Genomic DNA, 14083 nt, shown 5'->3' on the forward strand with positions numbered 1-14083 from the left:
TGGGTGGTTGCATGCATACACTCCTGTGTCTATGTTTCTGTGTCCCTGTGTGCATCCATTTGTGTGTGTTTGCCCACCAATGCGTGTTTGGTGTGTGCATGTGTGTACTGTACGTAAGTATGTGGACCTAAACAATTGCGTCTGTGTGTTTGTGACTACCAAAAGCCTCACTATAGTCACAATGAAGATTATCACAGCGAAAGCAGCCGGGGCTCTGACCTGTCTGACATCATGGAAGAGGAGGAGGAGGAGCTGTACTCTGAGATGCAGCTGGAAGAGGGACGTCGGCGCAACTCGCACAACACACCCAAGGTGCAGTTCTTTGCACTTATTCTAAATCCAGGGAACATAAACACCAAAAAGTTCCTAATCTATTGAGAAATTCACAGGCACGGATACTTCAGATGAGTCTGCTGCCTTGACTTTGAATTTGATATTTGTTGTTACGGTGTGTGCTGAGTTCGATTCGTAACAAAAGAGCAATAGGATAAGGAAAGAAGTAAGAATGTTTCAGCCCTTGATAGTTATGGTTTGACCATAAGCAAAAACAGAGGCTGGGTTTGAATGTTTCATGGATAGGGAGAAGTTTTGAGGTGCTCTCAGGTGAGCAGTTTCCCCCACCACCTCCACTGTTTTCAGTGTAAACATGGCAGAAAGAAAGGGGAAGACGGCTGCTGCTCTCATGGTGGCACACAGTAATTTGTTGCTGCAGCTGGAGTTGTTGATTGCCCTTTTCCAACTCGCCTCTGTGATGAGATGTGTGGCCAACCGCAGAAACTACACTGATGGAAGCAGAACAGAAGCCTATTTTACTGATAAACTTTCAAGTGTTACAGTAGATCAAATGTTGCAACGCAATTATTTTTTTAAGATGCAGCTTGATCTGTAGATATGTGATGAGATTACACAGGGTTGGGAAAAGCCTGTGGTGTGTGGAATGAAGGTCTGGAGATACACTGGCACTTGGTTGGTATCTGAAAGCACTGATGCTTCAGGACCTTGAAGAGAATCAGAGTTTGGGTTTTGATGTGTCGTCACCACAGAGAGAGGCAAAGTGACATCGGCGGGGTTTTAATATGTTCTGCAACTTGAAGAGGTGAAACTGGGTGAACATCGGGAGAAACTGGTTTTGAGCAGTTGCTTCGAGGAAGAGACTGTGTTTTACCATAGGCAAAGTTTATGGTTATTTTTATTTTTACACATTTTCAAAACAACATAGTATGTTGTTAGTACTTCATTTTGGAATGTTAAAAATTCCTATGGGCTCGTGTGTGTTTGAGTGTTTGTCTTTGCGTCTGTGTGTCAGTGTGCCTGCCTGTGAGTGCTGCATGATTTTGTTTACATACGGTTTGTACAAGTATGTCAATTTTTTCACACATGTTTTGTAAGTATGTCCATGTGCCTGTAAGCATCTCATGAATGTTTAATATTTGCGTTTTGTGTTTTCTGTGTTTATTTAAATTTCAGTCAAACACTTCTGCTGGAGGCCGTCATGACCGAGACACTGAGAGAAGAATTCATCATGGTGCTCCCCAGCCTCAAAGACGACCTCTAATGGTCCCTTCCATTGGTCAGTATGGGCGGGTGCTTGAGAGATGGGAAGGAAGTATTTGTTGCTCTTTAAACCTTCATGAGCTTTTCTGTGTCTCCAGCACACATCTGTGTTTATGAACCACGCTCATGCCTCTCACCACCGAAACATAAATTGAATGTTACAGAGATTGATAAAATGCTACAATCAGACTTTTATTTGCACAGCTGTTACACATCAATAAAGTAATTTACACCGAAACAATTTGACAGTTTTGTTTTTGTAGTTTTACGTAGCCGCTTTTTTGTATTATTAGCTTTAGGCACAAATTTTTAGTTAACCTTTTGTGAGGTGAAGATATGCGTTGTAATCCCATCCCCCTCTAACTGGTGTTTTCTGTAGAGGTAACCTCTGAGAATAACAGTGAGGGAAACCTCTCTCCCACCACCGAAGATGTTAACTATGGCAGAGTAGCTCGGCACAGGATGTGGTCATCTCGCAGGCACATGGGCGGCACCAGGTCTCCCCATGGTATGTGCCTGAAGACCTGTTTTTACCACCACAGCATGGCAACAAAATGCCACCAGCAAATGGCAAGCAGGAGCTATGGACACTGCCTGTTTCTCTGTCTGAAACAATAATTATTATGCTTACTGTTGAACAGCATGACTGCACTGCACTGAAATGGTGACCCACTGGCAAGCAATTCCTGGGGTCCAGGATGAACATTTCCACAGTTGCAGATGATAAATGATTGATTGACTGCTTGGAGAATGCCTCACACTGCACTGAATTCCAGATGCCTGCTAAGCCCCCTCCCTTTGTCGCACAACCACAGTTCCTACACTCAGGAGCATTCGTGCATGACATTTTGAAGAGATACTGTAATTGTGGTAGACATTAAAGAATGACTACATTGTCACTGCTTTTTAATTATTTAAAATTTTGAGTTTCTATCGCTATTTAAGTTTGAAATATCAGCTTTTGGAAATGCAGTTGACTCTTTCTGTCCTACCACCATGTAAGACAACAACAAACTTCACAGTTACCGAAACCTCTTTCAGTTGGCAAGTGTTTACCCCTTTGAGCAATTCATTTCACATCATGCTTGTATTTTCATTGGCCCAACAGCACACTCTGCTTGGTGGTGCATTATCTATGTACTGCAATGGCAGATGGAAAGAAATATGAGGCTTCCACAGCAGCCATCTCTGCTCTAGACATCTGAAGCTCTGGGGGTTGGCCGTGTGTGGAAAGTTATACATTTCTGCTTTACATTTTGGAATTACATATTTAGCTATTAAGTCAAAATACTTTATTTTAGTATGCATTTTTAGCAGCCTTTTTCTAGCATGCATGTCTGTGTTGTGTATTGTTGATGTTGTCATGTCCGCGAATCACTACTGTGTATTGCACCATGGTTTGTCTTGGTCATCATTTGTCTCTCACTTCATAAGAACATAAAGACCATAAAGATAGACACATGTGGGCACTGCAGTAAATTATGCAAACACTAAGTGACCACAGGTTTCTTCCTGGATGCTATCATCCACAAATATGGCTTGGCAGAAAATCAAGGCATTAAGTAATTTACAAGTTTTGTTGCCAAGTCCTCAAATAATCTTCATTTGTGACCAAACACCATAATAAGAGGTTCATTTCACAGCAGAAACATAAATGAAGTTTCCAAACATAAAAATAGTCTCTAAACATGTGTCAGGATACAGGATAATGATTTGTTTTTTGTTGTTGTTGTTGTTGTTCGTGGTTTTAAGATGGATACAGGGATCGGGATCGCCACTCTCCTACATACTTTGATGAGTCAGAGCCTGAAGAGTCCTTCCGGATCTTTGTGGCCCTCTTTGACTACGATCCTTTATCCATGTCCCCCAACCCAGATGCAGCTGATGAGGAGCTGCCGTTCAAAGAGGGGCAGATCATTAGGGTGGGAGATTCAATTTGGGATGCCCAGATGCTTTGTCATACTTTCATATTTGATCATTCTGACCTCCTCTGTGCATTTACAATATGTGTCTTTAAGGTAAATGCAGATGAGTTGTAATTTTTAACCAGTATAATTCTAAAACACCAGGTGTCATAAATGACTAGTAGGTAGGTTTTCAGTAGGTAATAATTCTATACCAGCAGTTCTCACATAATTCCGATGACAATTTTTTGTTCATTGTTGATTGTTGATTGATTGTTAAACGTAGCCCTCAGTAAAAAGCTTCAGTGCTTTCCCTTCTACTGCCCACAAATTCAAGTGTTGGCTCTTTTTGTCCGCAAAAAAAGTTTTTGATTTTGAAGAGTTCTTTAAAAGAATTGCCCTTTCAAAATAAAACTGCATGGACAGTTGCATATAATTTCTTCATCTATTTAACTAAAGCATATGTAAAAAAAAAAAAAGTTAATTGCTAAATTGCTATTTGCTATCTCTAACACTGATAGTAAAAGTACTGTGTATGTTTTAAACCTTTACCACTTCCCATTTAAAACTGCAGCTCTTATCATAGCTCTTTTATTTTCTTGTCTACTAGGTGTACGGTGATAAAGATACAGATGGGTTTTACAGAGGAGAGGTGAGGGGCAGGATGGGGCTGATTCCTTGTAACATGGTGTCAGAGATACGAGCGGAGGATGAGGAAACTATGGATCAGCTTATCAAACAGGGCTTCCTACCTCTCAGCACCCCAGTGGACAGAATAGGTACTATGTCATGAATAAGTAAAGAAAGTTTGATATTGGGAAAAACATGAGATGCTACATAAATGTCATGTATTGTTTCCTCCAGAGCAAAACAGAAGAGGTCTCCGTCGAGATCAGGCCTCAAGGAGGATGGTGGCTCTGTATGACTATGACCCCCGAGAGAGCTCCCCCAATGTTGATGTTGAGGTATAGTTTACTGCTACGACAGATTGCTGAATAGTTTTCAAAGAACAACCATGTGCAAAGTATGGTACCCACTTTACATTTACTCCCCTACTTTTCTACATGCTACATGCTCATGTTTTTGGAAATAATCTCAAACTAGTGTATTCTATACTATGTGTATATATATATATATATATATATATAATGTTCATCAAGAGAAAGTCATTACAGTAAAACATAAAAACAGCAGCCAAGGTAGCAAAAAAGTAATTAATGTGCATAGACAATCTATAGTTCTATATTTCTTTCCTGTGTCTCTGTCTTCTGATAGGCTGAGCTGACCTTCTGTGCTGGTGACATCATTGCTGTGTTTGGAGATATCGATGAAGACGGGTTCTATTATGTGAGTACTGCTTGTCCATGTTTGCTTCTCTAATAAAATCTGTAGATTTTGTTTCTTTCTTTTTACAAATATAAAGTGTGAAATAACAGATTGTAGCACATGCAAAACCCTGGTCAACCACAGCAAGTCATTTATTTATGTTTGTACACAAAAGTGAAGGAAGCTTCCCCCCCTTTATCTTTTCCAGCTTTTATGCTCACTGTCTGTTGGCGTTATAATTACCATTCAGACATAAGAAAAGTATCAGTTTTCTCTAATACAAGAAAGCAAAAAGGTGTGGTTCTCAAAATGTAGAAAAATTTTTTTTGTATTTGAAGGTTTTTTGGGGGGGCGATTAAAATAAATATGTTATTTGTAGATTCTTTATTGATGCAAAGGATGATCAAGCTGCAATTTAAAGGTACATGAAGATGTGCAAATCATATCGCTCCTGTCCTCTTTCTCCACAGGGTGAAATCAATGGCCACCGTGGTCTGGTTCCCTCTAACTTTCTGGAAGAAGTGCCTGATGATGTGGAGGTGTATCTGACTGATACTCCGTCCCAATACCCCCAGGAAGAGCCTGCTAACCGGCCCGCTGCCAACTCTGCTGCTGCCATCTCAGAGGGCAAACGGGTACATCATCATCGCCGCTCTCAGCGCTAGGCCCTGTGTTCATCCATCCTCCGTCCTCTCTCTTGATTTCCGTCTCTTGCTTCCTCCACTTGCCGTCTGTGTGCTGTTCATTGTGTGTGTTTGTCCATGTGGTGACAGTGGTGACTCAATACAAACTAATAATCCCGTGAAAAATCCAGTGTTAACACCTTTCTGAGTCTCAGAGAAAGGAAGAAGCAAAGCCTGACATGGACAGCGAGAGGATAGACTGTGGGAGCTCTACGGGTGATTTGTGCATGTCATGTAGCACTGGTAAAGGAGGACTTGAAAAAGGCTGAACTCATTCCTTAAAAAAATTTAATTTGGTACCTCTTTGCACTGAGACACAAAATCTAATTGTGATTTTTGTGTATTACAATAATAGTATTAATTAGAAGTGCATTATTAACACATAAGAATTACTACCCACTGACACTGAAAGGATTTATTTGCGAAGAAAGCTTTAAAGTTGAAAAAGACGGAAAAAAACAGAAAAGCATGCCTTTTTCAAACTTGATAAATTTTATATAACTTTCTTGGCTCAGTTGCTGTATTTCCTTAAAGAGGCTTTGTTTCTTTATGAATATTGCACACCAATCAAATCTATTTTTCAGCCCTGTTGACAGTGGATATGCCATGTTTGCTCTGCGCTCGAGAGACAGAACTGAGACATCCACTCTGTATTGTTATAACGGAACAATAAAAGAAAAAATTGAATATTAAAAACATTCTTTTTTTGCGCTCTGTCTTCATGTGTGTTGGTGGTGTTGTTGTTGTTGACGTTGTTGTTGTTGTTGTTTTCAGTTTTCATAGTGCTGTGGGTTTTACTAATGGTGACAATGCTGCCACATCTTATTATTTTGTTGTTTATTTTGTGTTTTCCCTCACCTGCTTGGCAAAAATAAACAAACAGAAGAAGATTGTTCATTTCACACCATAAATGGCTCTGTTTGCCTTGTACAGTAAGTCGGCAATCTGAGATACCAAACTTGCAGCTCTAATGCATACAGCTTGTGGTCACGCAAAAAGTTTTGAATGAACTTACTTGTTATTTCATAATGACAGATGTAGTCAACAGGGTTTAGTGTAACCAAAATATATATGTACATTAATAAAACTACATAAAGCCTGTTTCCAATATTTGTCAAACTGACAGAATTGAACTGCATTTTATCATCCAAATGCACCATTGGTATAATACATCATTGACAATTTTGGCCCAAAGTGTAAAGAATTAGAACAAAACTGTACTTACTGCATGTTGAGCAGCTGCATTAGATTGGAGGCCTGGTATCTACAGTCGTGTCCCTGGGTGTCGTACTGTATATGATCGTACTGTGTGTTCATTCATGGCCTAATGTTGGACTTCTCAAGCTCTGTGGTGTGGTGATGTCATGTTTGACGTTTGGCTACTTCTTCAGTGTTAAGCCACATTATGTGCTCCTTGGGTGTGTGTGTGCAACAGAGAACATCTCAAATATATATAAATATATGATATATATATATATATATATATATATATATATATATATATATATATATATATATATATATATATATATATATATATATATATATATATATATATATATATATATATATATATATATATATATATATATATACTGTATATCAGCAATTTGATATAGAGGAAGAAGGCAGACAGTTGATAGCTTTGGGGGTTTGACTACAGAATGCAAAAAAATTATAGTTATATTAACTGGATTAGGATCATAAGGATCATAACCAAAAATATCTGCTACTGCTACAGCTTTGATCTTTCATTTGCTTTCCTTAACTAATTCCACGTATATAATCATGTATACATGTAATTATTTTTGTTAATTAACTTCACTAATCTATTTAATTATTAATGGTAAACGTGTCTAGACAGTACACTTCTTTCTACTTATGTACCCATTTGTTCTTTAATTAATGGAATTATTAATTTTATTTTGGTCTGGGTCTGATTTAAGATCAGCATCAAAATACACATGAACACTTGAGACATATTCCAATTGCCAATATCTGTAAAAACCTTCATATGTATCGACACTGACAAGTATCTGCTTTATAAGGGCTGTGAGAGTGTAGTTTTGATTAGGTTTAAATGACAATTGCATCACTGGCTACATCCGCAAACAACTCCACAACTGTCATTCAAATATTGCTAAATTTGGTACACAGCACATGACATTGTGTTTCTGAAACTTAATCAGTGAGAGGAGTAAAGTGAAAAACACACTTAAATGTGTATTTAAGATCTTGCTAATGAACAAGCAGGTCAAAAACAGATGCAAAGCAGTTCAGGGAAAACCAATTGTGTGTCTCTTCAAACACTTAGCAAGCAAGACATCATTCAGTCCACTTAGAATCAGTAAGTGGATTCCTGCTGTGTAGACATTTTAGATACATCTCACTGATATTTAATAATAATAATTAGGAGTGGACAGTCCCCAGTAGTTTCATATACGAAGAGCACTTATATTCTGTGGTCAGATAGTGTTTCTTTGTTGTAATACACTGCCCCATGCTTCCACACCTCCCCACCGCCTCTCTCCTCAGGTTCCCACCGAAACCACGGACACGGCTGAGAACGATGCATTGCCTGTCCGAGCGCCGTCTCCGATTGTTCGTCCTCTTTTGCCAGGCACCATGAGACCCCTCAGCCCTACAAGGGTCCCTCACACACCACTCGAGTCCCGGGACCCCCAAGACCTGGCTAACAAAAAGAAGAAAGGACTACTTTCCAAGGGGAAGAAACTGCTGAAGAGACTCTCCCCAGTGAAATAAAAACACAAAAACTTAAAGCATACATGTACGATATGTGCACATGATGGGCTCTGTATATTGCATCCATACAATCAAATCCAACAACACATGACAAAGAGGATTTGGACTGGGTGAGCCTATTTGAATATAACTACCGATACAATTATTCATGTTAAGTGATGGATACAAATCAACTAAATTATGTACAGTGCCGTGCCAAAACCAAGAGACAGGTCCACCTGCAGACACAAAATTATATTACTGTGATGTATTTTATTTCAAGGGAAAAAAACAAGCTATGATTTTCATGACATGTATTTTTCTCTTTATCATTAGTCCAATATTTTTTTTTTCATGCAGGCTGTGAAAACTAGGCATCTTGTTAAAATCTTTAATCAGAAAAAATCTTTCTGGAGTATTGATGTCACTACACGGAAACAGATACCATACTCCTTTAAAAAACCAAACAAACACTCAAACAGACTGCACTGTTATAGAGGCATTCTGCACAGTAATGCTGGCTGCTAACACAAAGGCTTTGTTTAGTGCAATATCATAAAAAGGTGGGAGCAAACTGTTTGCGGACAGAGAGCAGTTGCCTGTGAGGAAAGGAAATAAATAGAGAATAGCAGACTGACAACAGGGCATTAACGTCAGAAACACCGGACGAGCTTAGCTCTCAGTGGCCTTTCTGAAAAACAATATGAGCAAGACATTCCACGTTAAACTGCAGAGCTGATTAACAGCAGGTTTTTGTTTCATGACAGGTCACTTGTGCTTTGCCATGTTTGAGGATTTAATAAGAGTAGACATGTTTGCTGTCCTCACAGTCAAACTGTCCTGAAACCCCTAGTTCAAGACAAAATTTTGTGTCTGTCTTCCTGTTACACAAAGGTGGCTGCTTTGTCTTATGCCTGGTGAAAGACATGTTTTGTGTGCCTGTGTGCTTGTAAGGCAGGTATGTGATGCATTCATGTTTCGCACCTTTCATACTTCTTGTTCACTAATGCTTTCTTTTGCTGAAGGCAAGGCCATGCATTTATTGGTCCTGTGATGTAGTGATGTGCTGCTACCTCCATTGCCTGTGCACTGTTTGGTTTTCTTGCCTCATATTGATATAGAGGGCCAAAGTTGAAGCCTCAAACAAGCTACAATCAAAAAAGGGAACGTGTGCATTGTTTTCTGGTTCTGTTGCATAGTAACGTAATTTACTCATAAACTTTCTATGTGGTTACATTTATGCTCAACATACGGAATTTAAAGTGTGTAAGGGCCAATACAAAGTTAACAGATTACACAGCTCATATACATTCAAAGGGAATCTAGTCCAAAATAGACTTTACTTTATTCCCATGATGTTGGAAAATTTAACAATCTGTGAAATAAATAGACATACTCGAAGCCTGAGTATGAGCAGCTCAGACTCTGAATAGTAATGCCAATATTTGTTGTTATTGCTCCATTTAGTTTGTTGACTCACTGAACATTTTCTATATTGAATCGAGTCTTCAAAAACAAACAAACCCATTTGCATAATGCACTAATAGATTTGCAGCAGAAACGTGACCTGCTGAGCAGATACTGTCCTGCAGGTTGACTGTTTGTTAAATCAGTTTCTCATTCACTGTCAGTGAAAAAGCTCCAAACAACAAAACAACACATTAGGCTCCACTCAGTGTGTACGAGTTGGAAGTGTGATTAATCAAAGTGAATGTCACGGTTTCACTCTGAATTTGTCCAAACCTAATCGGTTTTTAATTTGTTTGAAAGTCTCATTGACAAACTTTATTTAAATTGTACATTTAGCTTTAATTCACCACTTTCATAAATCAACAAAAAGTGTCTTTATTTTGCAGGATTAACGGAAACGTCTTTTAAATGTAAACGTGGATTATTATAAGGACAGGTCCTTATACTGTACCAACATTTTGTGTGCTGTGGTGGTGACCAAAAGTCTGAAAAAAAGCAATTACTAAATGGAGGGAAAGTATGTCTCATAGCTTTAATAATTTAAAAAAATGATCTATGTTTGGTTTGAAATGTCCATTCAAACCTATTAATCACCATTTGTCCCCATATGTCAAGGATGAGTCAGTTTATTGTGTGAAACAGGGCCCCCCTCCTCATCATTTATTCATTTTACTGATGAAATGCAATGACTAGAAAACATTGCCAAAAAGGAATGTAAGTAATGTTCAGCTGGCAGTAGGTTTACATAGATTATTTTTCATTCCAGAGCTTTTTCTGTATAGTTTCTCATTCAATCTGTCAAAAAGTTGAAATTATATGGTGTCCCAATACCAAATCATTCACTTGTGAATGCGTGTACTGTAGTGTCTCCAAACACTGTAGCTCTTTTGTACTTTGATCCATTTGTAGATAATTTATAAATGTTTCTACTTGATTTCTTTGCAGCCTTTTTTAGCGCATTGAGATTCCCTCTCCTGTTAAAAGACTGCAAGCATTCTCCATAGTGTCCTTTGAAATCAGATGTGTCAGTCCACCATATGTGCTTGCTTTGTGAATCAAAGTCAAAGAAAATACAAAAAACAAAAACAAAAAAAGAAAAAAGAGAAATTAATGGACAGTATTTATGGTGATTAATTATGTGTGGGTGTGCATGTGAAAAAAAAATACAACTTTTATAACCAAATTAAATTTGATATTTTTTAGAAACTCATTGTTTTTACATTCATTTGTGCATGTTTTTTTTTTCACTGTTCAACCAGATTTAGACCAGTTGTATATTGTAATACTGTAATAGTTCCGTATGTAATACTGCAGAAACCATTTGTGATTTGACCCTATGACTTACACAGTGCCTACATTTATGCTGATCCACAGAAAAAGAAGACTCTTTTATGCTGAAGTGAAAACACTCTGAAGTTACTGAAGATCCTTTGTGGTACTCTTTAATCCATAGTTTAGAAAAATGGAAGCAAAGTAACACGTGTGACTCTGCCTAAAGCATGACCTCAAAAACCGAACTACAGTGCAAGAGGAAGGCTAGTGATGGAGCCACGAAGACACCTATGACTACTGAAGAAGTTTTAAGCTTTAGCAGAGAGACTGTGCAGACAATAACTGAACTTCGAGCTTTAAATGAAAGCGACACAAGAAAAAACAACATAATTTTAAATACTGATGAGAATTGGGTGAACACTGAATTCAATCCCTTATTTTCTGCTGACCTTAGCTGTCACTGTGTGTCACAGAGTGAGTTACTGAATCAATGTTTGAATCTCCCCTCGCACCTTCTTCTCTCAAGTGTCTCTGCACTAAGTGAAAATTCACATAAGATTCACATAATCATGACATTCTTTTGAGTCTCTATAGGTAATTAATATTGCTCATTGATGGACCTGACTGATCCTGGACTTGGGTTATCTTTCACTATCACAGTGTCACAAACGTTAATATGGCTTACTATTAAAACAATCTTTGATGTGCAGTAGGAGGATGGGCATATAGTGGCAAGGTAGGAAGATGATTTCCACATGTAAATTGTTCCTATAAACACATCAGTCTTAAACCCGTGGTTTGTGTTACAGAATCAAAATGAAACACCATTACGAAGGTTTTTTTTGGCTTATTTTAGCGGGTGCAGCAAACGAAACTCCACAAATCCTGAACTACGAGTATCTTCTCAGATGAATGAACACAAGGACTTGATAGACTATTAGTGGCTCTTATAAGCAGAAGGCTTGTCAATAGAAACTTTTACCTAATGAGTGCAGTCGAATGCACTCCTGCAGTTCCTCTGTGGATTTTATAATAATTAGAACAAATAGTGAACTCGGTGCTGCATATAAATGTATAAAACTTTTCTCAGAAAGTTCAGAAAGCTTCTGCAAGCTGTTGTTTGGTCTTAGGTTGTTCAATGACTGTTAGATTTGATCATGACCCCAGGTTGCAATCATGGACAGATTATGGAAAATGGAGGCCTGGGCACAGCAGAGCTAAGTGCCCCCCCTTTTCTTTCTGGTTGTTTTGAGTCTCTGTTCATTTTTACACATATGTTTGGACATTTTGTGTCGTTCGATGTTTATTTTTTGGATATATGTGTGTCTGATTTTGGTCATTTTGTCATCTGGCTCATTCAGCATCTATTTGGGATTGGTAGCAGCTGCAGCAAATCGTTTGTAGAAGAGAAAATGCTCAAATCAGCTTTAGTAATGTCTCTGTAATACTTCATGCTCACGGTAACAGGATGACATGACATGATATTTTTAAGAGTAGTTTGATCCAGACATTAAATAATATATGAATTTACGCATTTATTTTTCTATCAGCTGAAATTTCAGTCTATGTTTAACAGTAATTTGTAATCTAGTGGTGCTGTAAATTGTTATTCAACCCAGAACACAGCCAATCATATCCTGCCTTTCATTAACATCAATGCCAAGAAGCTGAAGGGATGGCGACATTGCTAGGTTCCAATTAACTAGGCATTGGACAGACGTGGTTTCAGTGCAACAACAACAAGAATTACTAACTGAAGTGCTATTAAATGAAATCTGACATCTAACAGATGGATTGGGCTGTCGCAGACTGTGCTGCTTCTCATCCATGACTCCATAATCTGTTTGAATGGCAGAAGCCTGCGAAGTTGGTGGACTACTGGGAGTGACTCAGTTCAAAGTAACATTTTAGCCCTTTGAGTCTCAGAAATCTTAAAGTTTGAGATTTAGAAAAAATTATTGGGATAGTATGCATTTGTATTATATCATATTTATACAATCAAATACATCACAAAACACATCTGACAAATGCATGACTTATTCATTAGTAAATGAAAGACAAATTACCTATAACATCCTGAATTTAGGGCAGTGTATTCCAATATTTCTGGTGGAATCCTCATATTCAGATCAATCAGATTAAACATTGAAAACTGAATAGATTTGTATATAAACAAATCTTTAACACGTTACATCAATTTATTAGATTTCCTTTCATCTCTTCATTACAGTCGCATGTTTGTTCAACTTCCAGAGCTGTTTTTGTGCTGTTTTACCACAATCCTGCGGAGGGCAGCAGTGATTTTCTTTTGTGCACTGACCTTATGTGGAGCCTGTAGTTCAGCAATAAAGGAAATCACATATACAGTGACGACTCTATCGGTCTCAGCTATTCATTTAATTGCCGGAAAAAAAAGAAATGTGCTGATGTAACAGTTACCATAAGCACATAGACACAAATTTCACATCACAAAAAGTCCTTAGGGCTGAACTTGAGAGAGTCCTTCAGTCCCTTCCTCCCCTAACCCTCCTCTACATGCATATTTGTTTTTACTATTAGCTTTAATTTAATGTTGATTCAAGCAGGAAAAATCCTGAGGGGAACAGTGAGGAAAAAACTGCATTCTTTCAGCAGGCCTGTGCTGAAACGCCCCTTTTGCTCTCGGTGAGGTAAGAACGACAGGAGATTGAATTTGTAAATCAATGAATCTTTGTTTTCTTGCTTCTAATATATTTGCCCTATACACTCTTCTTCTGCTATCCTTTCTGTCCTCTTCCTTTCTCATCCCTTCCCCTCCTGTTTTGCCCCCCCATCCAGCTCCCTCCTTTTCTCTCTTTCTGTTTTGCTCACTCTTGCCCTTATTTTCTCTCACTATCCAACAGATCTATATTGAGCTGTAAGTCTCTGGAGTCCCTGAGGGCCAATGGATGTTTAAAATTCTTGCCAGTAACCTCTCTATCACTTACTTTGGTCCTGCCTGGCACGCCACCAGAGGGGGGCATAAGGAGACATCCATCTTCTCTTTGCCTTTCTGAATATTTCACTAAACCTCAGAGTGTCCGTTATACCCTCAATGTCCATTTGACCCCCCTGCCCCAAAATCACAGCAGGGATCTCCCAGGTAAAATACTT

At 38.4% G+C, this 14083-nt stretch overlaps 1 protein-coding gene across 14 annotated transcripts in view; it reads left to right on the forward strand.

Moving 5' to 3' along the window:
• Positions 1–10889, forward strand: part of rimbp2a (RIMS binding protein 2a) — a 52610-nt gene extending 41721 nt beyond the window's left edge. For 9 of the 14 annotated variants that reach the window (XM_067484524.1, XM_067484526.1, XM_067484527.1 and 6 more), the window contains 9 exons: positions 166–312; positions 1468–1570; positions 1934–2062; positions 3307–3476; positions 4069–4237; positions 4323–4423; positions 4734–4805; positions 5255–5419; positions 8003–10889. In XM_067484524.1, the coding sequence (XP_067340625.1) occupies positions 166–312; positions 1468–1570; positions 1934–2062; positions 3307–3476; positions 4069–4237; positions 4323–4423; positions 4734–4805; positions 5255–5419; positions 8003–8230 (1284 nt within the window). In that variant the 3' untranslated portion in view covers positions 8231–10889. The remainder of the gene's footprint in view (positions 1–165; positions 313–1467; positions 1571–1933; positions 2063–3306; positions 3477–4068; positions 4238–4322; positions 4424–4733; positions 4806–5254; positions 5420–8002) is intronic. The other 5 variants (XM_067484530.1, XM_067484536.1, XM_067484534.1 and 2 more) reach the window with 3 other exon arrangements.
• Positions 10890–14083: the final 3194 nt, after the last annotated feature.

Source organism: Channa argus, chromosome 18, assembly GCF_033026475.1.
Source record: "Channa argus isolate prfri chromosome 18, Channa argus male v1.0, whole genome shotgun sequence".
NCBI classification, from domain to species: Eukaryota; Metazoa; Chordata; class Actinopteri; order Anabantiformes; family Channidae; genus Channa; species Channa argus.